We start from the raw sequence: 25,741 nt of genomic DNA, 5'->3' as shown, positions 1-25,741 counted from the left end.
TTAGAATTGTTTTTGTAACTTTGGTGCAGTATGTATGCATTTACAATAGCAATATCTATTATACGAAAGAAAACAGCAAGAGTCCATCTGCGTATTCTTCGACTACACGAACTTTTAGCATATTTTTCGTCGATGCAGTCTACACCTTGTAGCATTATAATATGAAATTATTTCTGGTTTTTCTATTGAAGAATCATTACAGGCTCTATCATGCATTGATGATATTAAAATTGTAGCTTTGTTTTTTCTGGTCACATAAGATACCATTGTACACTCTTCTTTAAATCCATAAACACTAGAACCAGGTTCTCTTGGTTTATTGGCCAAAAATGACGGAGGTATTTCACGTTTGTTCTTTTTCAAAGTTCCTACATACTTAAGTTTATTTTTTAGCAAAACATCTATTAGCTCTAATGACGAAAACCAGTTGTCCGCAGTTATGTTTCTGTTGCTGCCAATTAAAGGTTTTGTTAACCGCAAGACTGCTTGTGTTGGTTTTGAGTATTTTGTTTCTTCGGGTAAAAGACTTAAGCCGTCCGAGTATTTGCCACAGTATATATACCCGTTATAGAAATAACTGGTTCTTGCATCAGTAAGAGCCATTATTTTGATGCCATACTTACATGGCTAATTAGGCATATATATTTTAAAACGGCACCTTCCCCTAAAACTGACAAGCATTTCATCAACAGTTGCCGATTGACCTAGACCATATGCGTTTTGACAATTTTCAATAAAAGAATTGAATATATAAGAAACTGCTTCTACTGGATCATTTTTATTTCTTTCTTCTCGATCATCTGGATTATCAAAACGAAGAACTGATAAAATGACTCCAAAACGCTTTTGATTCATGACAGTTCTAAAAATTTCCCTGACAGTTCCATCTGTTGCAAAAAGCGTTTTTATATTCTCATGGTTCGATTTGAATACCGCAGAATATACGAGGAGTCCTATGAAAGCTTTCATCTCCGTTATGTCAATATCCTTGAGGTCATGTTTATTTGAATCATTATACTTTATTTTGATTAAATTCAATTTATGATTGGTCCACTGAATAACACATAATAACATATTTTCGTCAAACAATAACTGCCATACCTTTAGAGGATCAGCTTCCTCTCTAAGACTTCGTGCTTTTGTTTTTAGGACGGGAATTTTTGTTACTAAATTATGTTTCCTTGTACGAGATACTGGTCTAACTTCAGATTTACACCACCTGAATCGGTTTTTTCCGTAGAAATATGTTTGATTATTAGCCTCAATTATATTTTCTTCCGAAATATTTTCTTCATCACTTTCCGTAGAAATTTCTGAATCCGTCTGGTTATCAGATTCCAAATAAACATAATCTTGTACTCGATCAACATCACTAGCGTCACTATCTAATTCGTCAAACCACTTCAAAGCTGTATCTTCAAAATCAGCATCGGTAAAACGGATTTTTTTTTTATGGACCGGCCATGATTGTAACAAATACGCGACGTTTTCAATGAAACAAAATGTAACCTGAACCGAGACGTGCCGTCTAACAGACTAACTAAAACTGATTTTCGGTTATAACTTTTCCAGATGTGCGTATTTCTTTACCTAAGTCGGGTCACTAATAGTCAACGAATAATATAAAGAATAGATGAAGTGATGTGCCGATGAGCGGAGTTATTTGTACAGGGTGTTAAAATTCTTTATGCTGTAGTCTGTCAGACGGCACGTCTCCAGTTAAGGGTTAAATAAAACACCCTATAACTCAGTAAGGAGCCACATTTTCTTTAAATTATTTCCGTTAAATCTTAATATTTTGAGATCAGGAAACTACAATTAAAATATTTCCAATTATTAATGAAACATCCGGTACTGTATGTAACCTGACTGTTTTCTATAATCGTTCATCCTGAATTATAACAGCAATGATATCGACAAGACAAACAATATTAAAACTTTTACAATAAATCAATACGATGGTAATGGAAGTTAAATAAGTGAATATAACAAATGGATCATCACAATGTTTTAACGACGTTGGGTAGAGAAACAATCCCTTAATGATGAAAGGGAACGATAAGATATATGGAACTGCAGTAAGATCGATATTTCGCGGAAGAAAGAGCTACAAGGGCAGTTACACAAGTTTTCATATATCGTCGGCTTAATCAGAAAATCCCGGAAGTCGCAATCTGAATTTTTTAGACATAAAAACGTTATAAAAATTATCGGAGACAGATTTTAGAGAGTATTTTATACACAAGTTTAAAAAGACTTTTACATGTTACGTTAATAAATTTAAGAAACATTCAAAAAAAATTACTGGATTTACGGGCATTTTTTCATTTTTTTTTTCCTAAAAATCAAAAGATACGGGATTTTACTTTCAATGGATTGTCATTAAACACAACACTATATCTGAATGAAACTTCATAAAAATATTATTTTATATAAGAAAACCAAATATAAACTTGTTATAAAAATAGTGATAATCACTATCAAGGCTTTCATTCAATGACTGCAGGTTATGGGAATAGGACCCTCATAAAAGTCTGGAAGTGTCTATTTCGCAAGCGAGTTCTTTTCTTTTATTTTTACTTTAACGGCAATTTGTAAACTCTACATAATTTGCTGTGTCTCTTAATTTGTAAAAGACTGAGCTATCTGGAGTATACTTTAAGGTACGCAGGTCAGTTACTACAGGATCTCCAATTGTTTTTCCTGTACGTTGAGAATTTAGAAATTGTGATTCCTAAATCCTTTAAAAAGTCATTCAGATATGAGGTTTGTCTTTTTAGTTTTGCAGACAGACACTTAGACGGCGCCACCAATAAAACCTTCCACCAATATTTTGTTGACATAAATCGAGAGTTTCATTGCGATACAACAGGTCGTGTAGATACAGTGAATTTTGAAATTAGCAGGTCGGTCGAAAAATGGATCTTGGCTAAGAACATTTTCGAGCAGTAATTTGTTAGCAGTCAACTATTTCCCTCTAGTATTGCGAATTTCAACGTGGTCGCTCCGGTCACAGCGACGAATGCACCCAAAACAGAAGTCACCAAACATTGATGCGGTTCGTTATCTAATTAAGGATGGCCGTCGTCTAACATACCGGGAGATAGAGGCATCTTTGGACTTTTTAAAGACCTCGATCCAAAAGATCCTACATGAAGAATTGGGTGTTACAAAGTTGGTTTCCCGTTGGATCCCTCATTAATTTGCTCACAGAAGAGCAAAAAGCGGTTCCCGTTAATTGGTGTCGAAAAACATTGGAATGGTTCAACAAAGGAAGCTCAAAAAACGTTTATAGTATTGTTAGTGGCGATGAATCCTGGATTTACTCCTACGAACCGGAAAATAAACGCCAATCCGCTGTGTGGGTATTTCACGATGAGGAAAAACCAATAAAAGGGATCCGTTCCCGAAGTGTGTCAAAGAAAATGGTCGCAACTTTTGTGTCAAAATCTGGTCATGTGGTAATAATTGCTTTAGAAGATCGAAGAACGGTTTCTTCTGATTGGAATATAACCGTTTGTTTACAAGAACTTATCGCGAAACTCCATCAAAGCAATACACAACGGCGAATCATCCTACATCAGGACACTTCAACTGCTCACACTGCCCAAAAGACAATAGATTTTTGGAGCTCCAAAACATTGAATTGTTAACCCATCCACTGTATAGCCCCGACCTAAGTCCCAGCGACTTCCTCACGTTTCCAAAGATAAAGAATGCGTGGACAGCGATTCCAGTGACTAGAAGAAGCCATCGCAGCGATTTTGCAGCTGTCAATTGGTTTGAACGTATGCAAAAGTGTATCGATCGTGGTGGGACATATTTTGAAAAGCAATAAAAAACTTTAAGTCTATATATTTTTTGTCTTTATGGCTATATGCAAAACTAAAAAGACAACCTTTGTAATCTACACTGAAGTACAAAATTAACCCCAGATTTTTATTAAAAACTGGTGTTTAAAAAAGTTTAAGATGTTCCCCAAGTGAGTATTTAATAATAAACAAAATTTATATACCTTTCCTTCTCCTCGATTATATATCCTTTATATTGCTCCCTCGAATTGTAAGAAGTTCTGCATGAGCCTCTAGGGAAATGTCTACCTACACCATTCTACCACCCGCACCAAAGAACTCTGGGAGTAAAAAAACATTGATGATAACTTTAAGCTCTCCTCCATCTCCTAGGCCGCCCATGTGATGAGTATATCTTACTTGATTTATCCGTGAAGAGCACCGCACCCCATTCTTTAATACCACAATTAAGATGTTAGCGAGCGAAGTATAAACGATCGGAGTTGTCTCCGATGATCTTGTGTTAATAGAGGTCCCGTGGCGGATATTCTGGACCTTAATCCTAGTGTAATGGTGTATTGTCCCGTTTCCCGATATCTTTATATTGCATAAAATACGGTACTTAAAGAAATTCATAAAGCATATGTGACGTAACGAATGCTCCGCCCATCATTCTGTAAAGCAACAGCTTGTGCTAATTCTTCTGGTTTCACAATTTTTTTATTGCCATTTTTGAAAGGAAGAAAACAGAAAAACTAAAACCAAACTTAACACTTATTTCACATTAATAACAAAAAGTTTGTGTATAACTGTTGTTCGCAAAAATGATCTAAACAGGTTCAGTCAAGAAAAAAACGTTATCGCTATAAAAAAAATAGTAAGGCATACAATAGAATTCAAACAAATATATCAAAATATGAGTGCCCGATTAATTTTGAACTCCAGTGTACTTTATAAGGCTTTGAACCGTGGTGATTGTCTAAAAATTCTAACATAATCAGCCGATAAATTTATATTAGTATGATAGATTTTCCACTGTATGGTAGAATGCATAGATTTTCTATAGTAATAAATTGACAAGTTAATTATTCAATGGAGATCAAGAAACCTTGGAGGAAAAACCATAAGATGGTATAAATGATTATTCTGCATTTTGTGCAGCTTACTATCAAATTCCCTACTAAGAAACGATGTTAATAGCTATAACATTTATGGACGGGGATCACAATGACAAATATCCTATTAGGAGCAAAAAGTATAACTGCTACCACTCCACCTTTACTGTACTCTATTACCGTTACAGTGCTGTGACAAAAAAATTTACAAAATTTTGACTTTTATAATATTTTTTTTCTACAATCACTTAATAAAGGAGGCTTTTTTGCTTAAGAATGACTACGAAAAATTGGTATTTATCGAAGACCGCTATATCAATATCTGAATTGAGAGATTTATAAGTTTGCACAACTAAATAATTAAACAATTTGCTCGATTTACTACGTATAGTTATGGTCAAAAATAATGACAATGGTTAAATATTATGTTTATATGGAATTAAGCCACATTGTAATCAAAATTACATTTTTAATTGACTAATGTTAGTTTTGATTTCTGCTCCGGAAATGGTTGTTTTATACACAATACAGCAACATGTTATCTACGTAAACACACATTACACAAGCATATAATACAAAAAAAAAACACACAAAATAGTCAGAATTTGAGGGTGAAAACACCACATTCAGATTTTTTCAACCATAAGCATGAAGTTGTCTACAAGATCGAGAGGGAGTAAGTCAACCTTCAATTTTGAATAGCATATTCTACTAACATCAACTTGTTGGTTATACTTTTGCCAAGAATTTTTTAAAATAATGTTTTTGAAAACGATTTCCGAAGTGGAAATCGAATCGTCAAACATTAATTAGTTAATAATGTAATTTTCATTATATTAAAATGGGGCTTGTGACAAAACAGTTTTTAATTAGAAAAAAAAATATCTGACGAGTAGCATACGATTTTTTCCAAAAATTGCCATTTTGTTCATAATCAAACTTACATCAAAAATGACCAATAGTATATTGTGTTAAAATAAGCAATCGAAATATTTAAACCGAGCCGAGATATCCCAAGTTAAATATCTCATGACCATTATAAAATCGAAATGTTTGCTTTTTTCTTGATTATTTACATGTTCCTGCACTCGCATCAAAAAATTTATTCAAAAAGGAGTGTAGATTTTTATTATGAACATTTTGGTACCTAATTTGCCCGGTTGCCAGCGAGTTATAGGTTTATCGAAAACTAAAGCACTTTTTGGGCCTCTTCGTCCAAACCTCGCCCTCGTCTACTAAAAATTCAGTTTTAAAATTACAAATAATAGTCGAACCATTTATTACAAAATTTAGAGACATAATGTAGTCTAACATTTGTTATGGCTCGTTTGCACACTACGTCTTATTGTACGTTTTGTGGGTCATATAAAACGTACGAAAAAATGTACGTTTTGTCCAGTGTATACACACTACGTTTTTCCTTCCGTTTTCTACCTCATTTCTACTCAATTCAGAGTCTTGAGTTGTGTGAAGTTTGTTTAGTGTTTTTTTATTATGGAGGAAACACGGCTGTGTGGAAACACGGAGAGTGGGCTTCTAAAAAGAAGCCAGTATTCCCACGTCTCGTTACTAAAAGAGGCGAACCAGATGACTGGCGCAATTATTTGCGAATGGACACCTCAGCCTATTGTCAATTGCTAGAGTTGGTAACACCATACATATTGAAATAAGACACCTCATGAGAAAAGCCATTACACCCCATGAAAGACTCACAGCAACTCTCAGATATCTTACAACAGGACGCAGCGTCAAGGACTTGGAGTTCACAATCATAATATCCAAACCAGCGTTAAGCCAAATAATTCCTGAAACCTGTAATGCAATCTACTTGGTTTTAAAACATAACTACTTAAAAACTTTTATAGAATTCAATAAATTCCCCGAGAAAATCGTGGGTGCATTGCCCCAAATCTGACATTATTAGGCTTTTTTTGGGAAAAAGGAAACGAACTGCAGTGGAACTAGTCGTCAAATAAGTCAAGATCGGACGACTTGTCTGAATATGTATTTTCACGTAACGTTTTATCCTATCAGTTATCGCAAAACTATGCTTCTCCCATCATTTCTACGATCTGACCTTGGATTTCATTTCGATTCGACAAAACGTACGTTTTGCTGTTTACATGCCACGTTTTATTGTATAGGATTTGTCCTATCCAACAAAACGTACAATAAGACGTAGCGTGAAAACGGGCCTTTATAAATAGTGGCAATAAAGTTGATTTAAAGATATTTTTATTTTATTAAGTAATTGTAGAAAAAAAACTTCATATATGACGGTCTAAAAATGACGTTACTGCTTTCAAGTAATTACCTTATCGCGCGATATCTTACTTGAGCAATAACGTATCGTTTTTTGCTCTTCATACATTCGAGCAAATAACTATTATCGTATTTAAATTCATTTTTTCATTCATTCATTAAATGGGAGGCCTGATTACAAGATCTGCATGTGTTGTACTACATACAAAACGAACAAATTGTTTGAGCACCGGACCTTTAGTGAGTATGTATTATAAATTGAACTCAAAAATCCTCCATACAAGGCTTGTTTTTAGTGAGTATTAATATAAAACATATATCTATCGTTTATTTGTTGATGATTTTAATTTGTATTCTATCAAGCCGATGTAAAATGAATGGAAGACTTAAAACGAGGCTCACACTTTACGGCAATCGAGTTTTTGGGTTAATCTGATTTTCGATAAAGTGAGATAAAGTTCCGAGAAAGAGTACCGACAGGTATTGACCACCATCAAATATCAAAAGTTACAATTCTTCGGACATATGCGAAATGAATCCAGATATGCTCTCCTTCAAGCCATTCTGCAAGGAAAAATATTTGGAAAACGAGGTCCAGGAAGAAGAAGAACATCTTGGTTAAAGAACCTCAGAATCTGGTTCAATACAACATCTGTGCAGCTTTTCCGCGCTGCTGCAGATAAGATAAAGATTGCCATGAGGATCGCCAACATTCGTAACGGAACGGCATATCAAGAAGAAGAAGAAGAGATAAAGGTATATGGGTATTAGGGCAACGCTTAATACGTCACCAGCCGGACATATAGATGGGGTCACCAATAATAAACTTCCGTATGAGTTAGACAGTAGCAAACCGAGCGTCATCTGACGACATTTGAACTCAACTGGACTATAACGTACAAGTTACGGTTGCTTAAGTGACACTGTCAGGTGGGCTATTCATAGTAAACTTTTACGTACCTCGATGTATATTACTCCGCCTTGAAACTTCTACGATTGGCCAATTGACCTGGAAATACCCATATAGATATACACAAACGAGTATAAATATGAGGCATTTTCAGGTCAGCCGAGGCAGTCTTGCTCAGGGTCCACTACACCTTGGGAGCCCTCTGTTGGAAAACACGTTATCAGTACAAGACCGGCCAGTCCTAAATCCACTTTCTTCTTCCTCCTGGTAATTGCAGTATTAGTCTTCTAGAAGATCCGTTAATACGCTTCCATAAAAACAACTAAATATACTAGTTACTGAGATACCACGATAATTATTGGGGTCTTTCTGAGAATCTTTTTTTGTCTTGAGGAGATCTATGCCACTTTCCATTGATTGGGAATGGGATATCCATGTATACCAAAAAGCGTAATCAAAACTAAACAGATAACAGCAGAACCTAAGAGATAACACGTAACATATCATTTAATCAAGATTCAAAGGATATCCTATAGATAAAAATCAGAGACAACTATATTAGAACTTTCTTCCTGACGATGTCTCTCTCCAGCGTCTTGTCGACGTTCTTCTTTTTCTTCTTACCGTTTTTCGTCAGCCTCTTTTTCTTCTCTTCGACGTTGTTCCATTGCGGCAATCTTATCTCGAATTTCCTCCATCTTGGTCTCGCTTCTTGTTTTGACCATGCAGATTCTCGAAACTTACTTCTTTTTACTTAATCCCACTTCTGACACCAGTTGTTACGTTTTTCTGTGGGTTCGTTATCGCTTACAATTTACACCAATACTAATGATCAAAGACCGCCTCAGCGACGCGGCCTCGTATATTTAAGGATAACGAGATGTTCTGGAGCCTTGCCGGACGACGAGAACACGCCCCCATCGATAGAAACAGTGCGTAGATCACCCTCTGTGGTGAAAATAGAACTCTTCACTTCTCCAAAGCACATGGCCGCAATCAGGGGTATGTAACACAACAGTATTTATCGAAAACTGAAGTGAAGATCTAACAAACTCGATTGACGTAAAGCTAGTGATAGTTTGCGCATAGCGAAGACTCGGCGCAATGTTTCTATTTGAATAGATTAGTGCGTTTGTATTGTTTACATTTCCCATTCTTCAGTAGTCACTTATTTGTCATTTTTTAAAGAAAATCACACTCGATTCAGCTTTGGATTATTCGAGTCCATTTTTTCAGTGGAATTAACCCTAATTGTAAGTGTCATATTATATATTTATTTTTTTACTAATTATTTTCATTCAACTTCATTCGATACATTTATTGTAAGTATATGTGCTAGCTTTTAAAAGTTGCACTTGTATTTAGAATTAATGTTTCTTAGACATCTCGTCTAGAAAATAACGTTTTTTCGATTTAGGATTTTGATAACGTTATCAACGCATAAAAAACTTTCTTCAAATATTTCAAACAAAATTTTGGTAGATATATTAGACATACTCAGAAAACGTTTGTTTTGTCGTAATGTAAATTCCCATATTGGGCCATGATAACATGAATCTAGAGCTAGAACCCTTTACATCTTGCCTAACGATCTACTTCCAAAGCAGTTCTTTGATCTTCTCCACTGTTTGATTTCCGGTTTCCAGTAAACAAGTTTCAGACCATCTCAATCACCCGTTTTATTTTTCTCATTTTTACAATGTGCTTTTTCAATTTTATCAAGTTTTTCTGGCATACATTATATTTTTGTTTCCACTCAGTGCTTCATCAATGTATATATTAAATAATACTGGAGATATATAGCATCCTTGTTTGAGTCCTTAGTGACCAGGAATCTGATGTCTCAATTAAATTTTAGAGGTAGAGTTTCTGTACGGTTCTTTCAGATCATCAATGAGAATATCTACATTAGTTTTCTCTAGGTGTTCCCGTTTCTTATTAATGGGTACAGTATCATATGCTTCCGTTAAATCCACCTTTGTAAATCTAATTCTTGTGCTATTGAAACCTTATGTTTCCGTTAAATCCACCTTTGTAAATCTAATTCTTGTGCTATTCAAACCTTTATTTCTACTACTTTGGTTATGCTAAAAAATGTTTTCTATTGTGGGTCTACCGGCTCTGAACCAATTTTGCTCCTCAGATTCATAATGATTATATTCTTCACAGAAGAGTTCTTTTATGATCAAAAGATCGCTATAGAATTTCACTAAACTAAGGGAAATGGGTGCATTTTGCCATGGGAAAATGTTTATTGCAAACATTTTTTCTGAGTATGTCTTCTTTATTTACACTTCTATTTAAATTGAAAAGTACTATTTTTTATTTCACTTTATTTACATTATTTGTTAAGAACATGTTCTAATAACGAATTTCAACAGCGAATGGATTTGGGCGAATGCCCAAAAATACACGATTTGGCGCTGCGAGCAGATTTTGAGAAGGCCCAACAATCCAAGGACTACTTCTATGATTTAGATGTAAGTATTTTTTATATATGTTATATTTAATACTAATACTATGACATATGTCGATTAACTTAGCAGATATAATGTAAATTTGACTGTAACTTTGAAATTATGTTATTTAGGTATAGGAAATATTACGTAAAAAATATTCAGTATTTTAAAGGGTTTCAAAAGAAAAAAAGCTAGGTGATATATTTACAGAAAAACAAAAAATCTGACAACAATGTAAATACTACCATAAGGCACACACACAACAAAGTAAATCCCAGCTCCAGGGGATATGATATTTCTGGAGTAATGGGTTTTCATATCCGAAAACCAAATAAGTCATATCTCGTGGAGACGGTACCTCTCTTAAAAGAGCTATTAAAGACGACAACAAACAACCTAAAATAATAATAATGGGAGATTTTAATGCCAAAATTGAAAGAAAGATTGAAGAAACTCGAACATCGAAGTAAAACACTTCTGTTGGGTTTACATTGATGAAACCATATTTGGACGTATTAAATTATACGGCGGTATGCCGATGAAATTGGATTACCAGCCAGAAACATAACTCCCTACTCGAAAAAATTATTTCTACATATAAAACTGTCGGAATGGAAAATGCCAGTAGAGTTGCCAATGTCTACCCGACACTGAGTATTCAGAAAATTATCAAATCAAAGACACCATTAATAAGGAAGAGAAGGACAAATATAAAATAACAAAGATAGTTGTAGTCTTCTACAAAACCTTGTACAGCTCGAAAAGCCAGTCTAATGAACCAACAAAAGAGAACACGTCAAAAGAAAAATAAAGTGGGATCGGAGGTAGTACCAAATATAGAGAGATTGGAGGTACTACCAGACATAGAAGGATTGGAAATAGAAAGAGTTTTAAAAGAGCTAAAAAATAATAAAGATCCAGGACACGATCGTATAATTGCCGGGCTTTTGAAAACAACAAGACAATAACAATTCCAATACTACCAGAGCTATTTAATAGATGTCTCCACAATAGCAAAATCCGTAAATACTGGTATAGTAGTACTCTAAAAGGGGGACAAATATGATCTAAAGAATTATAGACCTGTATTGTTGCTCAGTCAAGTGTACAAACTATTTATGAGAATTATTAACAAACGGTTGGCTTACAAAATGGATAATTTGAAAAGAATATAGTACAACAGACCATGTATTGTCAATGAGAACATTGATGGAGAAGGCAAATGAATGGATGAATGAATAACTACCTCTATTTCTTGCATCTCAATCTCTAATTGTATAATAGATTCGCTAAATCTCTATAAGAGTCAGACAGACTGGCATGGGCAGGATTTAGAAAACTCAATTGGATACTTAACCACAAAATACCTCTATACTTAAGGAGCAAAGTGTTCAACCATTGCATCCTTCCTATCATAACATATGGTTGTCAAACCTGGACTCTGAACAAATATGAACAAACTAGCCACAACAGAAAGAGAAATATTAAGTATACGATTGTCAGATAGAAAAAGGAACGACTGCGTAAGATCAAAAACACAAATCGTGGATATCACAACAAAAATGGTCAAACTATGTTTAAGTAGGAAGCATTGAATATAGCTGGTTAATTAATTGGAGCAATAAACAATTAAATAAAATATGTATGATTGAAAATAAGAAAGAACAATTAGCATTACTCATAAATTGTTGTCAAATTGTAAGAATCTCACTTACCTTCTGAATACTGCCTTTGGCAGAAAGGTGAAAAGCAGCGTCTGGTCAAAGGTTCTGCGTCGCGATGCTGTAGACAGGATGTACGACAGCATCACCGGAGAGAATGACATCTTCGGCGCTAACCAGTAGTTGCCTTCATTACGACGTCTTGTGTAGATCTGTCCCGGTTTTCTCGGTATGAACTAATCCTATTACGTAGGTGGTCCGGGAGTATAGTTAAGGAAACGTAACGTGACAAATTAGATTTAACACGGTCATCTTCGGCCCTCGGTACAGAATTGCGTGTACATTTCGTCATTTTAAGAAATGCAATAATTTAGAGAAAAGAACAGCCACTAAATTTGAGCTTAAGTTTTTCCAAGAATGTTAAATCAAACGTTGTGAAATGGATAACCAACAATTTGCCAAATTGAAAGCGACGTCCTTGAGATTAACTTTCTTCAAAGCTACTACCGGATCCGTTGCATTTGATTACATTTCACGATGGAAATGACTGGCTTTTTCACACATTTCACCACTCATCGGAGCATACTTTCTCTGCTGTTCTACCTTCGGATATTCGGGGGGTTTGTTGGTTTTCCTCTTCCCTGGACCGCTTTCCGTTTCTCTGATGAACTTTTCGATCTTTTCTTTGTTCTTCTTAATGTCCGTAATTGTAGATTTGCCAATACCGAACTGTTTTGAAATGAAAATGTAGCTAGTTCCTTGCTGTATCAACTTGAGAATTTTGTTCTTTTGTTCGATAGTCAAAGTCACATATGTTTACTTAGAGCCATCGTAATACGAAAGCACTAAAAGAACTAAATAATATGTAGATGGACAAGGAAAGTAAAAAACCGATGTTCGTCATGTTGATTCAATCGTGGGGGAGGCCGGGGGGAGTCGCGCGAGCCCGTTCGAACTACCGCATTGTTCGGATGACCTTGGTTTTGGATTAATGCGACCGTACTGTACCTACTTTTCCAAACAAACTCAAATGGAGCTTCGCATGCAACACTGTTCGACAAAAAGGCCAATACAACATTGGAGACCTGACAAAGGTAGACGACCAAGAGGAAGATCACAGGTGCGATGGGTAGACGACATAAAAAGAATAGTCGGAACAAATTGGAAGTATGTTGCTCAGGATAGAGATCGATGGAAGGAGTTGGGAGAGGCCTATGTCCAAAAATGGACAATAGAAGGCTAAGAAGAAGTAGAAGAACAGTCTTGTATAAAGACCGCTATAATCTTCTGCCATAAAAACTATACTGTCATGCATTTCCAAATCGAGTGTAGGTACCTGATTAAATTATTAAAAAGATAATGTTTTCCCAGGCCTACCATTTATTAAATTGTAGACAGTACACGCCATTTACACTGTTTTTTTTTGTTTCGATGTCTATATTCTATATTTTTGTAAAATTATCATGTATAGCATATATATTATAAGAAATTGTAAAAAATTAAGCTTGTAGCAAAACAAGTAAATTAATCCAAATTTGTAATGTAAGTAAAAACATAAAAATGTAGAGTTTTTATATCTAGGTGATTTCATACTGCATTAGTAATATACTTTAAAATTTTAAGGACTATTTACGTATTGAACAATGGTGTTACATTTTTTTATTTTTAAATTTAACTACTAATGAGTCTGTCTTATCAGTAGTACTCAAACGAATATTATAATTAAAAATTTCATATCCATTAATATATTACGCAAACACTCGCGCAAATAGTTCAGCGAAAAGCATAAAAACTCGACGAAACCCATAAATGTATATGTGAAGGAAGAATATGTAGGTAGTCTGTTGAAATACCTACATATTGTTATAAAAAAGTATTCATATTCGTAACTTTAAGTAATATTTAAATATATTATTGAAATCCATTTCAATAATTATCTCTGAACACTTATCTTCTTTCATTGTAATCATAAATTGGTTTCCGTGTTGATTAACCGTGGTGTGGAACTACTTGTTTATAGCGTTTCCTCTGCTATTGGTTCAGGTGACACTATCAAAGGTGATGCGGCAACCATCAAAGCCAACTTCCGCACAATGTTGATGTTTTGGTGTTATGGTTATGTAGCTTAGGGAAATAAGATTTTTTTCTTGACACTACCTACCTACCAGGCAAACGACAGTTGTTTTGCGTAGTATGGTTATGTATCCTGCAGTCGATTTTTTGGACTTAATTAGTTATTAACAAATTGACACAAATTTGAGATTAATAAAGGTATCAGCCACATAAAAACCTTTAAAAAGTGTTTTTTTTACATGTTTCTATCCTTATTTGATGCTTAGAAAGTTGCAAAATTAGTCAAAAATTTTGGGTTTTTATAAATGTTAATAACTTTTTTAAAAATAAACTGTACTATAATTCACATTCAGATGGCAGCGTTCCAGAGATAGGCCTGTACTTTCTATATGCCAGAAATAACTACATTGTTGTCAGTTTTTAATCGTACCTACAATCGTACGTTATGGGCCGGCTCCTATAAAAGAATTATAATTTCGGAAATATTTATGAATGTGAAACGGAAAAATACTACATTTTTTTAATTATATAATTTTTATGTTGGTATTTTAAAAATAGAAAGTTATATTTCGGAAATCTGGTCTTTTCGGAATTATATCTTCTGTTCAAAATTGTTTACAATTCGTGGAAATGAAATAATTATTTGTATAATCCGTTTTTGATCTTAATGTCCTTTTAATGACACACTTTCTCTACCTGCATTTACAGTTACAGACATTAAAAAATAATTTAGAATTAAAAAAATATACCTATTTATAAATTCAAAATTATTGTCTAATGCCAGCAATTATAAATTCAGGTAAATACTTGAGAGTCATTAAAAGAATTTTCAGTTGATATCAGACGTTTGTGTCGTGTCAGTGTCAAAATGGCCGCGAGTGTAATAAAATTCAAAAACGGTAATTTGTTAAATAGTGAATGCAAAAAAATAGTGTTAAATGTTTTTAACTATTTATCAAACAGTAATAATGATAAAAGTGTATCAACAATAGTGCGGGAAGTTTCTGCTATGACTGGAGTCTCTGAGCGAACGATATTCCGATATAGAAGTGAAAGTAAAAATGGTCCACTCGTAACTCCTATAAGAAAAAAAAAACCGGTTATTTGAATAGTCGTGAGAATAGATATGATGAAGCAACTCGGTCTAGAATAAGACAAGAAGTGCACGGTTTTTTTATGGACAATATTCCTCCAACCCTTGACGTAGTACTAGAAAAAATTAAGCAAATGGAGCATCTTCCGAATTTTTCCAAGAGTACGTTGAGAAGACTATTGCACGACATGGGTTTTATATATGGCAAACGAGGTAGAAATTCAATATTAATAGAAAAACAAGAAATAGTCGCTTGGAGGCGTCACTATCTCCGGGAAATAAAGAAACTGAGGAACGAAGGAGCCAATATCATTTATTTGGACTTGGAATCATGGGTTAATACTGGAATAACCAATGGGCAAGTATGGCAAGATACAACAATAAAAAATAGCCGACAGGCTTTCGTAAATGGACTTACCACAGGTTTAAAAACTCCGACCGGAAAAGGACCAAGATTTGTTTTAGTCCATGCAGGAAACAAAGACGGATTTGTTGAAGGTGCTGACATCACTTTTCTTGCCAAAAAAGGTGCTGAAGATTACCATGAAGAGATGGACGGAGATCTATTTGAAAAATGGTTTGAAGAGATGTTAATACCGAATCTCCCAAAAAATAAAAAGAATGTCATTATCTTGGACAATGCATCTTATCACTCTAGGAAATTAAATTTTCCCAAACAATATTGGGTGAAACGTCAAATTAAGGAGTGGCTCTATGAAAAGGACATTTATTTTGAAGAAGATTACTTAAAAAATGAACTTCTGGAAACTGCTAATGTATTTAAAAATATTTATGACAAATACAAAATTGATTGTATTGGTGAAAAATACAGGAATCACAGTGACGAACAATGCCGCGTAGATGTACATATCTTAAGACTTCCGCCTTATCACTGTGAACTGAACCCAATAGAAATGGTGTGGAGTGAAGTGAAACGGTACGTGTCCTCAAAGAATTCAATTTTCAAACAAAACGACGTTAAAACATTGATTTATGAAGGTTATGATAAAGTACAGAACAATGGACATTGGAAAAATTACGTCAACCATGTTATAAAATTGGAGAATAATTTTTGGACAGTAGACAACATTCAAGATGACATTGAACCTATTAGAATTTCATTAAACGATGACTCTGAAGATGAACTAGATTATGAAAATGAAGATGATTGAAAATTGTTTTTCGGGGGTATTCTTTTCTCAGTAAAGGTAATAAAATATTTAGTTGATCTGGTTGAAATGTAGCACACTTAAATAACTCATTAATCGACATAATTTCAAGTAGTTATATTAGACGTCATTATGCAAAAAATAAAGTTATGAACATTTAATAAATTAGTGCACAATTGAGGCCCCTAGAACACAAGGGGTGTAAGTGCCAAAAACAAAGTTTTGAAAAATCTTTGTTCAAAGTTCGATATAAATTTAAAAACCTAGGTAGCACTTTTTCAGTTTTCAGCATGTTTTCAATGACATGTAATTTTTGATGGTGTTATTGTTGTTAATGTAGAAAGTTTGAAGCCAAAAGTACGTGCCTGTTGTTAGATATCAGTTGCTAAGTGATAAGCAACTGCACTTACACCCTTGTGCTCTAGGGGCCTCAATTAGGGGTTTTTTGCAATTATCTCAGTCATTTGTTTATGTATTTTAATTTACAAACTAAAAAATTAAAAAACTGTTTAAGATCTGCAACATTTATTTGAAACATTTTTCCCTAAAATGCACGAGGAACAAAATAGGCAAAAAAATGATTTTTTCCAAACTTCATCTTTCTTTAAAAAATAAACAAAGCAAAATTGGCTGTAATTCTTCAAGGAATTATCATCAGTTATCCCTTATCTACCGTTTAGAACATTAAAAAACCTGTAGAATATTTTTCATATTTTTTTCCCTATTAACTGCGGTATTATGTATAAAAGCATTTTAGGAATTATTACCATTTATTTCATTCACGAATTTTCTATTAACAACTTTAGCTTACCTAAACATATCTTAGTTTACCGTGAGTTTGGCCCTGCTTATTTTACAAAAGTAGCAAAACTTACAATGGCAGTAGAATTGGCAACGCTGTTATCCTATATCCGTACACTGCCATCTCAACGTGACTTTATCTATAGTAGGTACCTAAAATATGGTCAAAATTTCAAACCGATATGCCTAACAGTTATTTAATTTGTTCATTCCAAATTAATTTTTTTGGAAAGAATATAAGTCAGAAAATTATATAGGTTGTTTATTAATTATACGGGTAGCTCTTGAAGGAAGAAGATTTATTCTATTATTATAATAAAAAAAAATAAGGAAAAATAATTTTAAATATTGCAAAATAATTTGGCAAAAACATGTCGAGTTTTGGCATATAAACAATTAGAATAACTTTTAGTTAACATTAACAGTTAGCCTGCATATTTTTACAATTTTAAAAGAAAAAAAAAGTTGTTCTAGCATAATTTGGGACGAAGTTAGTCCATTTTTTTAAATTGATAGCAGATTTGAAAGAACATACATCAAAGTTTTATTGTGCAAAATTCGAAAAATATTGCTTGCAAGCAATTTATTTAGCTGTTCAAAGTATGCGCAGCATTCTTCTCCAGCACTACATCTCAAAGGTATCAATTTCTTGGCGCTCGCGTCCGCGAAGAGTCCAAGTCTCTGCCTCGTACAGAAATATTGAGGATACAAGGGCATTCACCAGTCTCGTCTTGATATTTTGAGAGATATATCTCGTCTTTCCAAACTTTAGTTAGGCGACTAATCGCATTTTTTGCCATACCGAACTTCTGCTTCACAGTTGCCATCGTTAGTTATACTATACTCCAAATTCAATAGGATTGTCAGAGCAGACATTTTGTAGTTCCTAAACACTTGATAGTAAGCGGCTATATATTTATTTATTTATTTATTAGCACATAAATTTACTTCTCAATTATCGTTTTTGCCGGTTACATCTGATATAAGTCCGAACTGGATAAAGAATACTCGCTTTGTTGCGAAATTTATTATTTAGTACCACGTGCAGCTTATCAGTGTTGTTGAGGTGTACCTGAATATCAATAAAGGGACAGGCGGACATTGTTATCTTTTTCGAAAATAATATTCTTATTGCAATACGGCAACATTGTTAAAACTCGACGGCAAATAGTGAAAATAAATATTAAAATCAGGTAGTCAGAATTATTCCATGAGCACACAGTCGGGTAATATGGCATCAAAACCAACATGCAGTACATCTGTTGATAAACCGGATAAAAGGAGGTGGTTATCTGTGAAAGAAAAACAAATGATCAAATCGGTTTATGAGGGATTACGTAGAAGAAATCAAGATATGTTTATAGAGGACGTCGGACATTGCGACTCGTACGGTTTTTCAAATAATTCAAGATAATTAACCACTTCAAAAACCTATTCATAAAGAACGTACAAAAATTATATAGGACGATACTACGAAAAGTATAATCCGAAGAAAAGTTCATGGATTTTATCTTAGGAACGAAATGCCCACGTTAAATGCTATTCAACGAGAAATTAATGCAGACGCAGATGATACTTTAAATAAAATATCCATGCGGATATTACAAAGAACATTATGTGAAATGGATTTTCGGTATGTAAACAGAAGTCGGAAAAGTTTGTTAATCGAGAGAGAGACGAACTAGTGATATGGCGGAGACAATATTTACAAAAAATTCGTGATTTTAGATGTCTTGGGACGTAAAATTTATTATCTGGACGAGACGTGGCAAAATGAGGGTCATACGAAATCCTAAGTATGGCAAGACTTAAATATTAAAAGTTCATGACAGGCTTTTCATGAGGGACTTTCAACCGGCTTAAAAGCACCTTCGGGCAAAGAAAGACGCCTCAATATTATGCACATAGGAAGTGATTCAGGTTTCTCGAAAGGCAGATATAGTAGATTGACAAAAAAGCAAAAATATAGATTTTGATCAATACATGAAAAAAAGTTCAATTACTTAATGTAATACGGAAACATAAGACTTCCTACATCAGATTTGCATTAGACGAAATGGCACGTGAGCATGGCATCACTGTGTTAAGGATTCCACCGTATCATTGTGAATTAAATCCTATCAAACTGATGATATGGCACATATAAAAAATGAGGAAGCGTAAAAAAACATACCCTTTAAATTAAAAGATGTCAAATTATTATTAGAACAAACCATACAAAATATAACCGCTTCCAACTGGCAGTCATGCATTAAACACGCACAGAAAGAAGAAGATAAAATGTGCCCATTAAATTGCTTATTATCGAGCCCATTATTATTACTCCAGGAGAAGACAGTAGTGATGTTTAATTAACATCTGGTAAAGTGAATCAGCATAAAAAGATTTATTTTTAATAATAACTAATATACTTAGTTCTAGTGAATTTGTTTTTTGTTGCTGTTGTTGTTTTGTCATTTCCTTCTCCTACGAGGTTATATTATTGGAAGTACTTACCTAATAACTTTATTATTATTATGGCAAATTTGTTTCTCAATGTTTCTCTGTTTATTTTCTGTAAAGCAGTTGGTGTCTATATTTGAATATAAATTTTATTTTAAAAATATCAATAGGTACATAAGATTATTATTCCAATATCAGTACGTTTAAAGAAGTCTAATGTAAAAGGTTCCTTTCGAATTAGTCCTCACAATGATTTCCCTTATTTTAAAAATGTATACGCCACCATTGAACTACACTCGTCTCTCGTTTCGTGCCCCTCCTGAGTCTATCATTTTAAAGCGATACCCTGACAATCCTATTGAATTTGGACTATAGAACCGAGATAGACAAAACTGTACATTATCTGGTATTTCTGTAACATGTTAGTTAGTTAAATAGTGTGGAATCTGTCGACCACCATCCGAGTATGTCTCACCACTATCTGATGAAAATACAAATATCTATTCATTCATTCTGCTGGAATATAAAGATATTTTCAAATTTTATTTAATTTGTATTTTCTTTTTCTTCTTTTTATGTAGAGATGACTTTCTGTTTTTCAATGTGCCTCCAATATGTTGTCGTTCCATCGTTTTTGTGATCTTCCTACTGATCGTCTTCCTATTGGGGAACCGTCTTTACTACTCTATTTGATGTCATTCGGCTTATATGATCGTTCCATTCTACTCTTCTATTTCTTACCCAGTCCTTAATGTTCTTCACCTTGCATCTACGTCGTATATCTGTACTTCTAGCTCTGTCCGATAGTGTTCTACTATCAATTTTTCAAGTGTTTTCATCTCTGCCATTTCTAACATCTTATTTATCCTCCCTGTGTCTGGTCGTGTTTCGGTTCTATATCTTAATTATACATATAATATTTACATAATCTTGTATTACAGGCAATGGAACATTTGCAAGCGTTCATAGGCGATTGCGACAGACGTACCGAATCTGCTAAGCAACGTTTGGCAGAAACCCAAGAAGAACTGTCGGCCGAGGTGGCCGTCAAAGCTAACAGTGTTCACGAACTAGCAGAGCAAATTGGTCAAAAATTGGCTAAAGCCGAACAGTTGGGAGAAGAAGGATTCGTCGATGAAAGCATGAAACTTATGGGAGAGGTAAGTTCTATTTTCATGTCTTCTCTCATTACTATTAACGGCTACTCAGAAAAGACATTCGGTTTGCATATTACTGTCTCGGGTTTTTACTATCTCACGATGTAGATCAGAAATCTTTCTGAGCAAGGAAAAATGGTGCTGTAATCAAAGGTACAAAATATTGAATCATTCCATACCACTTTTGTGTTGATCTTATACACTTTTATATACCTGATTAACAAACCTCATAGCATGCCAGGTGATTTTCTATTAGTAAACAGGCATAACAGTGGAGATAAAAGTCCAAAACTACCTTAATTTACTTCAATATTGGCTTTACGAGTGAAAGATTATAATAATATAGCCAACACTTTGAAATATGTACAGATAACTTTCTCGACCAGACATACCTGTCCTCAAGTTAACAATAAACCCATCCCGTGAAGAATGAAGTTAAATATTTGGTCCATCATCTTGACCAAAAATTGATGTAAAAAACACATATACATTAAAAAAATCAACAACCAAATATCAAAACCCAACCAATGAACTGGCTTATTGGCAAAAAATCAAAATTAACACTAGATTCCAAGCTAATAATATACATAATTATACTTGAACCCATCTGGACCTGCGGTATAGAAGTGTGAAGATGTGCAAAACCTACAAACACAAAAATCTTACAAATATGTAAGTCAAAAACGCTAAGGATAAGGGTACATGCTGCTTGATATACAGGGTGTCCCAGACTAAATTACCAACGCTATATCTCTTAAACGAATAGAGATTTTCGAATGGGACAAAAAGTGATCTATTCTACTTATAATACACTTTAATATGGCGTAGAAAAAATCATCCCTTAAATATTCATCCCTTAGTTACAACCCCTAACTTTAATTTTTTTAATGGTACCCTGTATATTTTTTTATAGTTTTAGATGTGGTCTTCTATCGTCTATTCAACAGATTTATTAAAAATAAAATCGATTTGTAAATAATCAAGAAATCAATTTTTTTTTTAATTTTGTTAATTAAGTGTCCCAGACTAATTTATCCAGGCTATATTTATTAACAAAATAGAGATTTTTTAAAGGGACAAAAACTGGTCTATTCCATTTGTTATACACTTTAATATGGCGAAGAAAACATCATCCCCTAAATATTAATCTCTTAGTTACAACCCCTAACTTAAATTTTTTAATGGCACCCTGTACATTTTTTATAGTTTTGGATGTGGTCTTCTATCGTCTATTCAATCGATTTTTAAAAATAAAATGCGTTTGTAAAGTATCAAGAAAATATCAGTTTATTTTTTATTTTTGTTAAATTAATCAAGATAGCCTTAAAAAAAAGAATAGAAAAGAAATATTATGCTTTATTATCATTGAAAATTTTACTATTTTAACTACGTAGTATAACTTCTTACGTGCGTACGAAGTACACAGTCTTTTTATTTAAACATTATTTTTAATTTTTCAAAATTTGGTCTTTGTAGGAGCATACGTTATCTTCCAGTGTGCAAAAATTAACAAAATACAATATTTGAAAAACTTTTGCGGTTATTTTACGTCTTGGATATTACCCTTAATTCAGGTTGCCATGATTTGATCTGTCAAATCAACAATTATTATTTTTGACATTTGGTATTAGACCAGTAATAATTATATTTGTTGTAATTGTGTATCTTTAACATTTCAATAAGCCTTATTTATTATTTTCGCCTGACGAGTACGTTGATATCATTTTGATTTATGGAGAATGCCTAAAAAATAGGAGAATTTCCCGACAATTATATCAAGAAAGGTTTCCAAATCGAAACATTCCAAGCGAAAAAACCTTTAAGAATTTGGAACGCTCACTTAGACAGGGACATTTTCCTAATAATAAAAGAGGTACAATTGAACGCACAGTAAGATGTAACCAAAACCTTATTAATGTACTAGCATATGTTAATTTTAATCCCAAGGTGTCTGTTAGAACCCTCGCCAGTGAATGTGGCATTCCAAAAAGTTCTGTGCATAGAATTCTCAAATATTTTAAGTACCATCCTTTTAAAGTGCACCTAGTTCAAGGATTATAGCCTGGTGATGACCAAAGACGTCCTGAATTTATTGCAAAAATGATGTTAAAAATCAGTGATGATCCACTTTTTTTATCAAAAATATTGTGAAGTGATGAGGCTAGATTTCACAATAATGGTGTTGTCAACCATCACAATTCCAATTATTGGTCTCCCGTGAACCCACATTGGAAGATAGAAACAAGATAAATATGTGGTGCGGTTTATTTAATGGCCGTGTTATAGGTCCTTACTTTTTTAACGGCACTCTAACAGGTGTTCGATATTTAGACTTTTTAGAAAACATTCTACCCGATTTGCTAGAAGATATTCCTCTTCATGAGCGTCAAGAAATGTGGTGGCAACAAGACGGAGCTCTTCCACATAATGCAAGAATCGTTAGCGACCACCTACAAAACCGTTTTGATAACCACTGGATAGCAAACAACTCTCCAGAAATTATGTGGGCCGCACGTTCATGTGATTTGTCACCTCTTGACTCTTTCTTTTGGGGAGCGATAAAAGATATTGTTTGTCAATCAAACCCGCAAAATTTAGAGGAATTAAAAGAAAAAATAAGACAAGCATGTCGCCAAATTATTCCAGAAATGATTCGAGCCACATGTACCAGAAATCTTCTGGAACGATTCGAAATGTGTGTTGCAGCAGGTGGGTTACAATTCGAACATTTAATGTAAATAATATTAGTTAGAATTTTGAAAAATTAAAAATAACGTTTAAATAAAAAGACTGTGTACTTCGTACGCACGTTAGAAGTTATACTACGTAGTTAAAATAGTAAAATTTTCAATGATAATAAAGCATAATATTTCTTTTCTATTCTTTTTTTTAAGGCTATCTTGATTAATTTAACAAAAATAAAAAATAAACTGATATTTTCTTGATACTTTACAAACCCATTTTATTTTTAAAAAATCGATTGAATAGACGATAGAAGACCACATCCAAAACTATAAAAAATGTACAGGGTGCCATTAAAAAATTTAAGTTAGGGGTTGTAACTAAGAGATTAATATTTAGGGGATGATGTTTTCTTCGCCATATTAAAGTGTATAACAAATGGAATAGACCAGTTTTTGTCCCTTTAAAAAATCTCTATTTTGTTAATAAATATAGCCTGGATAAATTAGTCTGGGACACTTAATTAACAAAATTAAAAAAAAAATTGATTTCTTGATTATTTACAAATCGATTTTATTTTTAATAAATCTGTTGAATAGACGATAGAAGACCACATCCAAAACTATAAAAAATGTACAGGGTGCCATTAAAAAATTTAAGTTAGGGGTTGTAACTAAGAGATTAACATTTAGGGGATGATGTTTTCTTCGCCATATTAAAGTGTATAACAAGTGGAATAGACTTGTCAATGCTCCAGCAAGAATTAGAAGACTGAAGAGGAAGTGACCAGAACATCTGGTTAGATGAATCAAGGTGAACCGTCACCACCCCAAGCCAATATCTTCAACTTTATTGAATACCTAGAATATAATGGGTAGATTGTAAATAAACATTTTAATAAAAACATGTAATATGGAGGACTGGAAATGACTAACCAAGGTAACAGCGCTCCAATGATCTATATTTACATTATCCAACAGAAACATACAAAAAGTTTTCAAGCAAAAATGCCACAAATAGCTGAAACTGTTGATTGCATCCCAAATCGAAGAGATTAGACTCAGCACCACGCTGTTTTCAGCGTTAACATCCATGTAAAAAAAATTCAACTCCGGTAACGTTATTGTTTGCATTCAGAGGAGGACTAGAAACGAGAGAGGCTCTGTACGCTTTTAACGTTCTCGCGCAAAGACGACTTGATATGAACCAGGATCTCTATGTCTGCCTTATAGATTATCAAAAATCTTTTGATAGAGTACATCAGAAACGTCGATCGGATTAGCCAAGCGGGCTGGGCGGCTGGCTTCTCCTTCGCTTCAATGCGAGAGATGTCAGTTCAATCCCCGGGCTCGGTGTACAGAAAACAAAAAGGCTAACGCAGCAGTTTAAAATTATAAAATGAATCTGCGGCTTAGTCTAGAATATGCTGGTATCTGATCGGCCTATGGTGGAGCAGTACGGCAAGAGATAAGGGCTTGCGGCTAGGTGATACTCCTCCATAGATCCCTACCGGAAGGGCGTCGAACGCCTAAATACCGGGTATATATATATATATATATATATATATATATATATATATATATATATATATATATATATATATATATACATCAGAAACTCGTAAAACTGTTAAAAGGAAAGAATGTGGATAGTCGAGATAAAAGGGTTATTGTCAATCTGTACTGGAATCAAAAAGCAAAGGTTAGAATCGAAAATGTCGATACAGAAACTATAGAAATCAATAGAGGTGTTAGACAAGGTTCCGTGCTGTCCCTATTGTTATTCAATCTGTACAGCGAAGCTATTTTAAGGAAGCAATATCAGAGGAACAACAGGGTATATCAATAAACGGAAAAATCTTGAACAACATAAGATTCCCAGACGACACCGCTGTTTTTGCAGACAGTTTAGAAGCACTGCAACGCTTAGTAAATATATTACATCAAGTCAGTATAAAATATGGACTACAAATGAACGTTAAGAAAACCAAGTGCACGATTATTTCTAAGCAACATACAGTAGGAAGGCTAGATATCGAGGGAAAACAAGTAGAAATAACTACAAATATCTGGAAAGCTGGACACTAAAAGGGGATAATATAAAGAAGTTGGAATCATTTGAGAGGT

General features: G+C 33.8%; 1 protein-coding gene across 2 annotated transcripts in view; it reads left to right on the top strand.

Moving 5' to 3' along the window:
• Positions 1-25,741, top strand: part of LOC140431205 (putative RNA-binding protein Luc7-like 2) — a 51,420-nt gene that overhangs the window by 19,913 nt on the left and 5,766 nt on the right. For both annotated transcript variants that reach the window (XM_072519130.1, XM_072519131.1), the window contains 2 exons: positions 10,460-10,558; positions 20,718-20,936. In XM_072519130.1, coding sequence (XP_072375231.1) covers positions 10,460-10,558; positions 20,718-20,936 — 318 coding nt within the window. The remainder of the gene's footprint in view (positions 1-10,459; positions 10,559-20,717; positions 20,937-25,741) is intronic.

Source organism: Diabrotica undecimpunctata, unplaced genomic scaffold, assembly GCF_040954645.1.
Source record: "Diabrotica undecimpunctata isolate CICGRU unplaced genomic scaffold, icDiaUnde3 ctg00000593.1, whole genome shotgun sequence".
Classification (NCBI taxonomy): Eukaryota; Metazoa; Arthropoda; class Insecta; order Coleoptera; family Chrysomelidae; genus Diabrotica; species Diabrotica undecimpunctata.
This window is presented reverse-complemented; position numbering and strand designations above follow the sequence as displayed.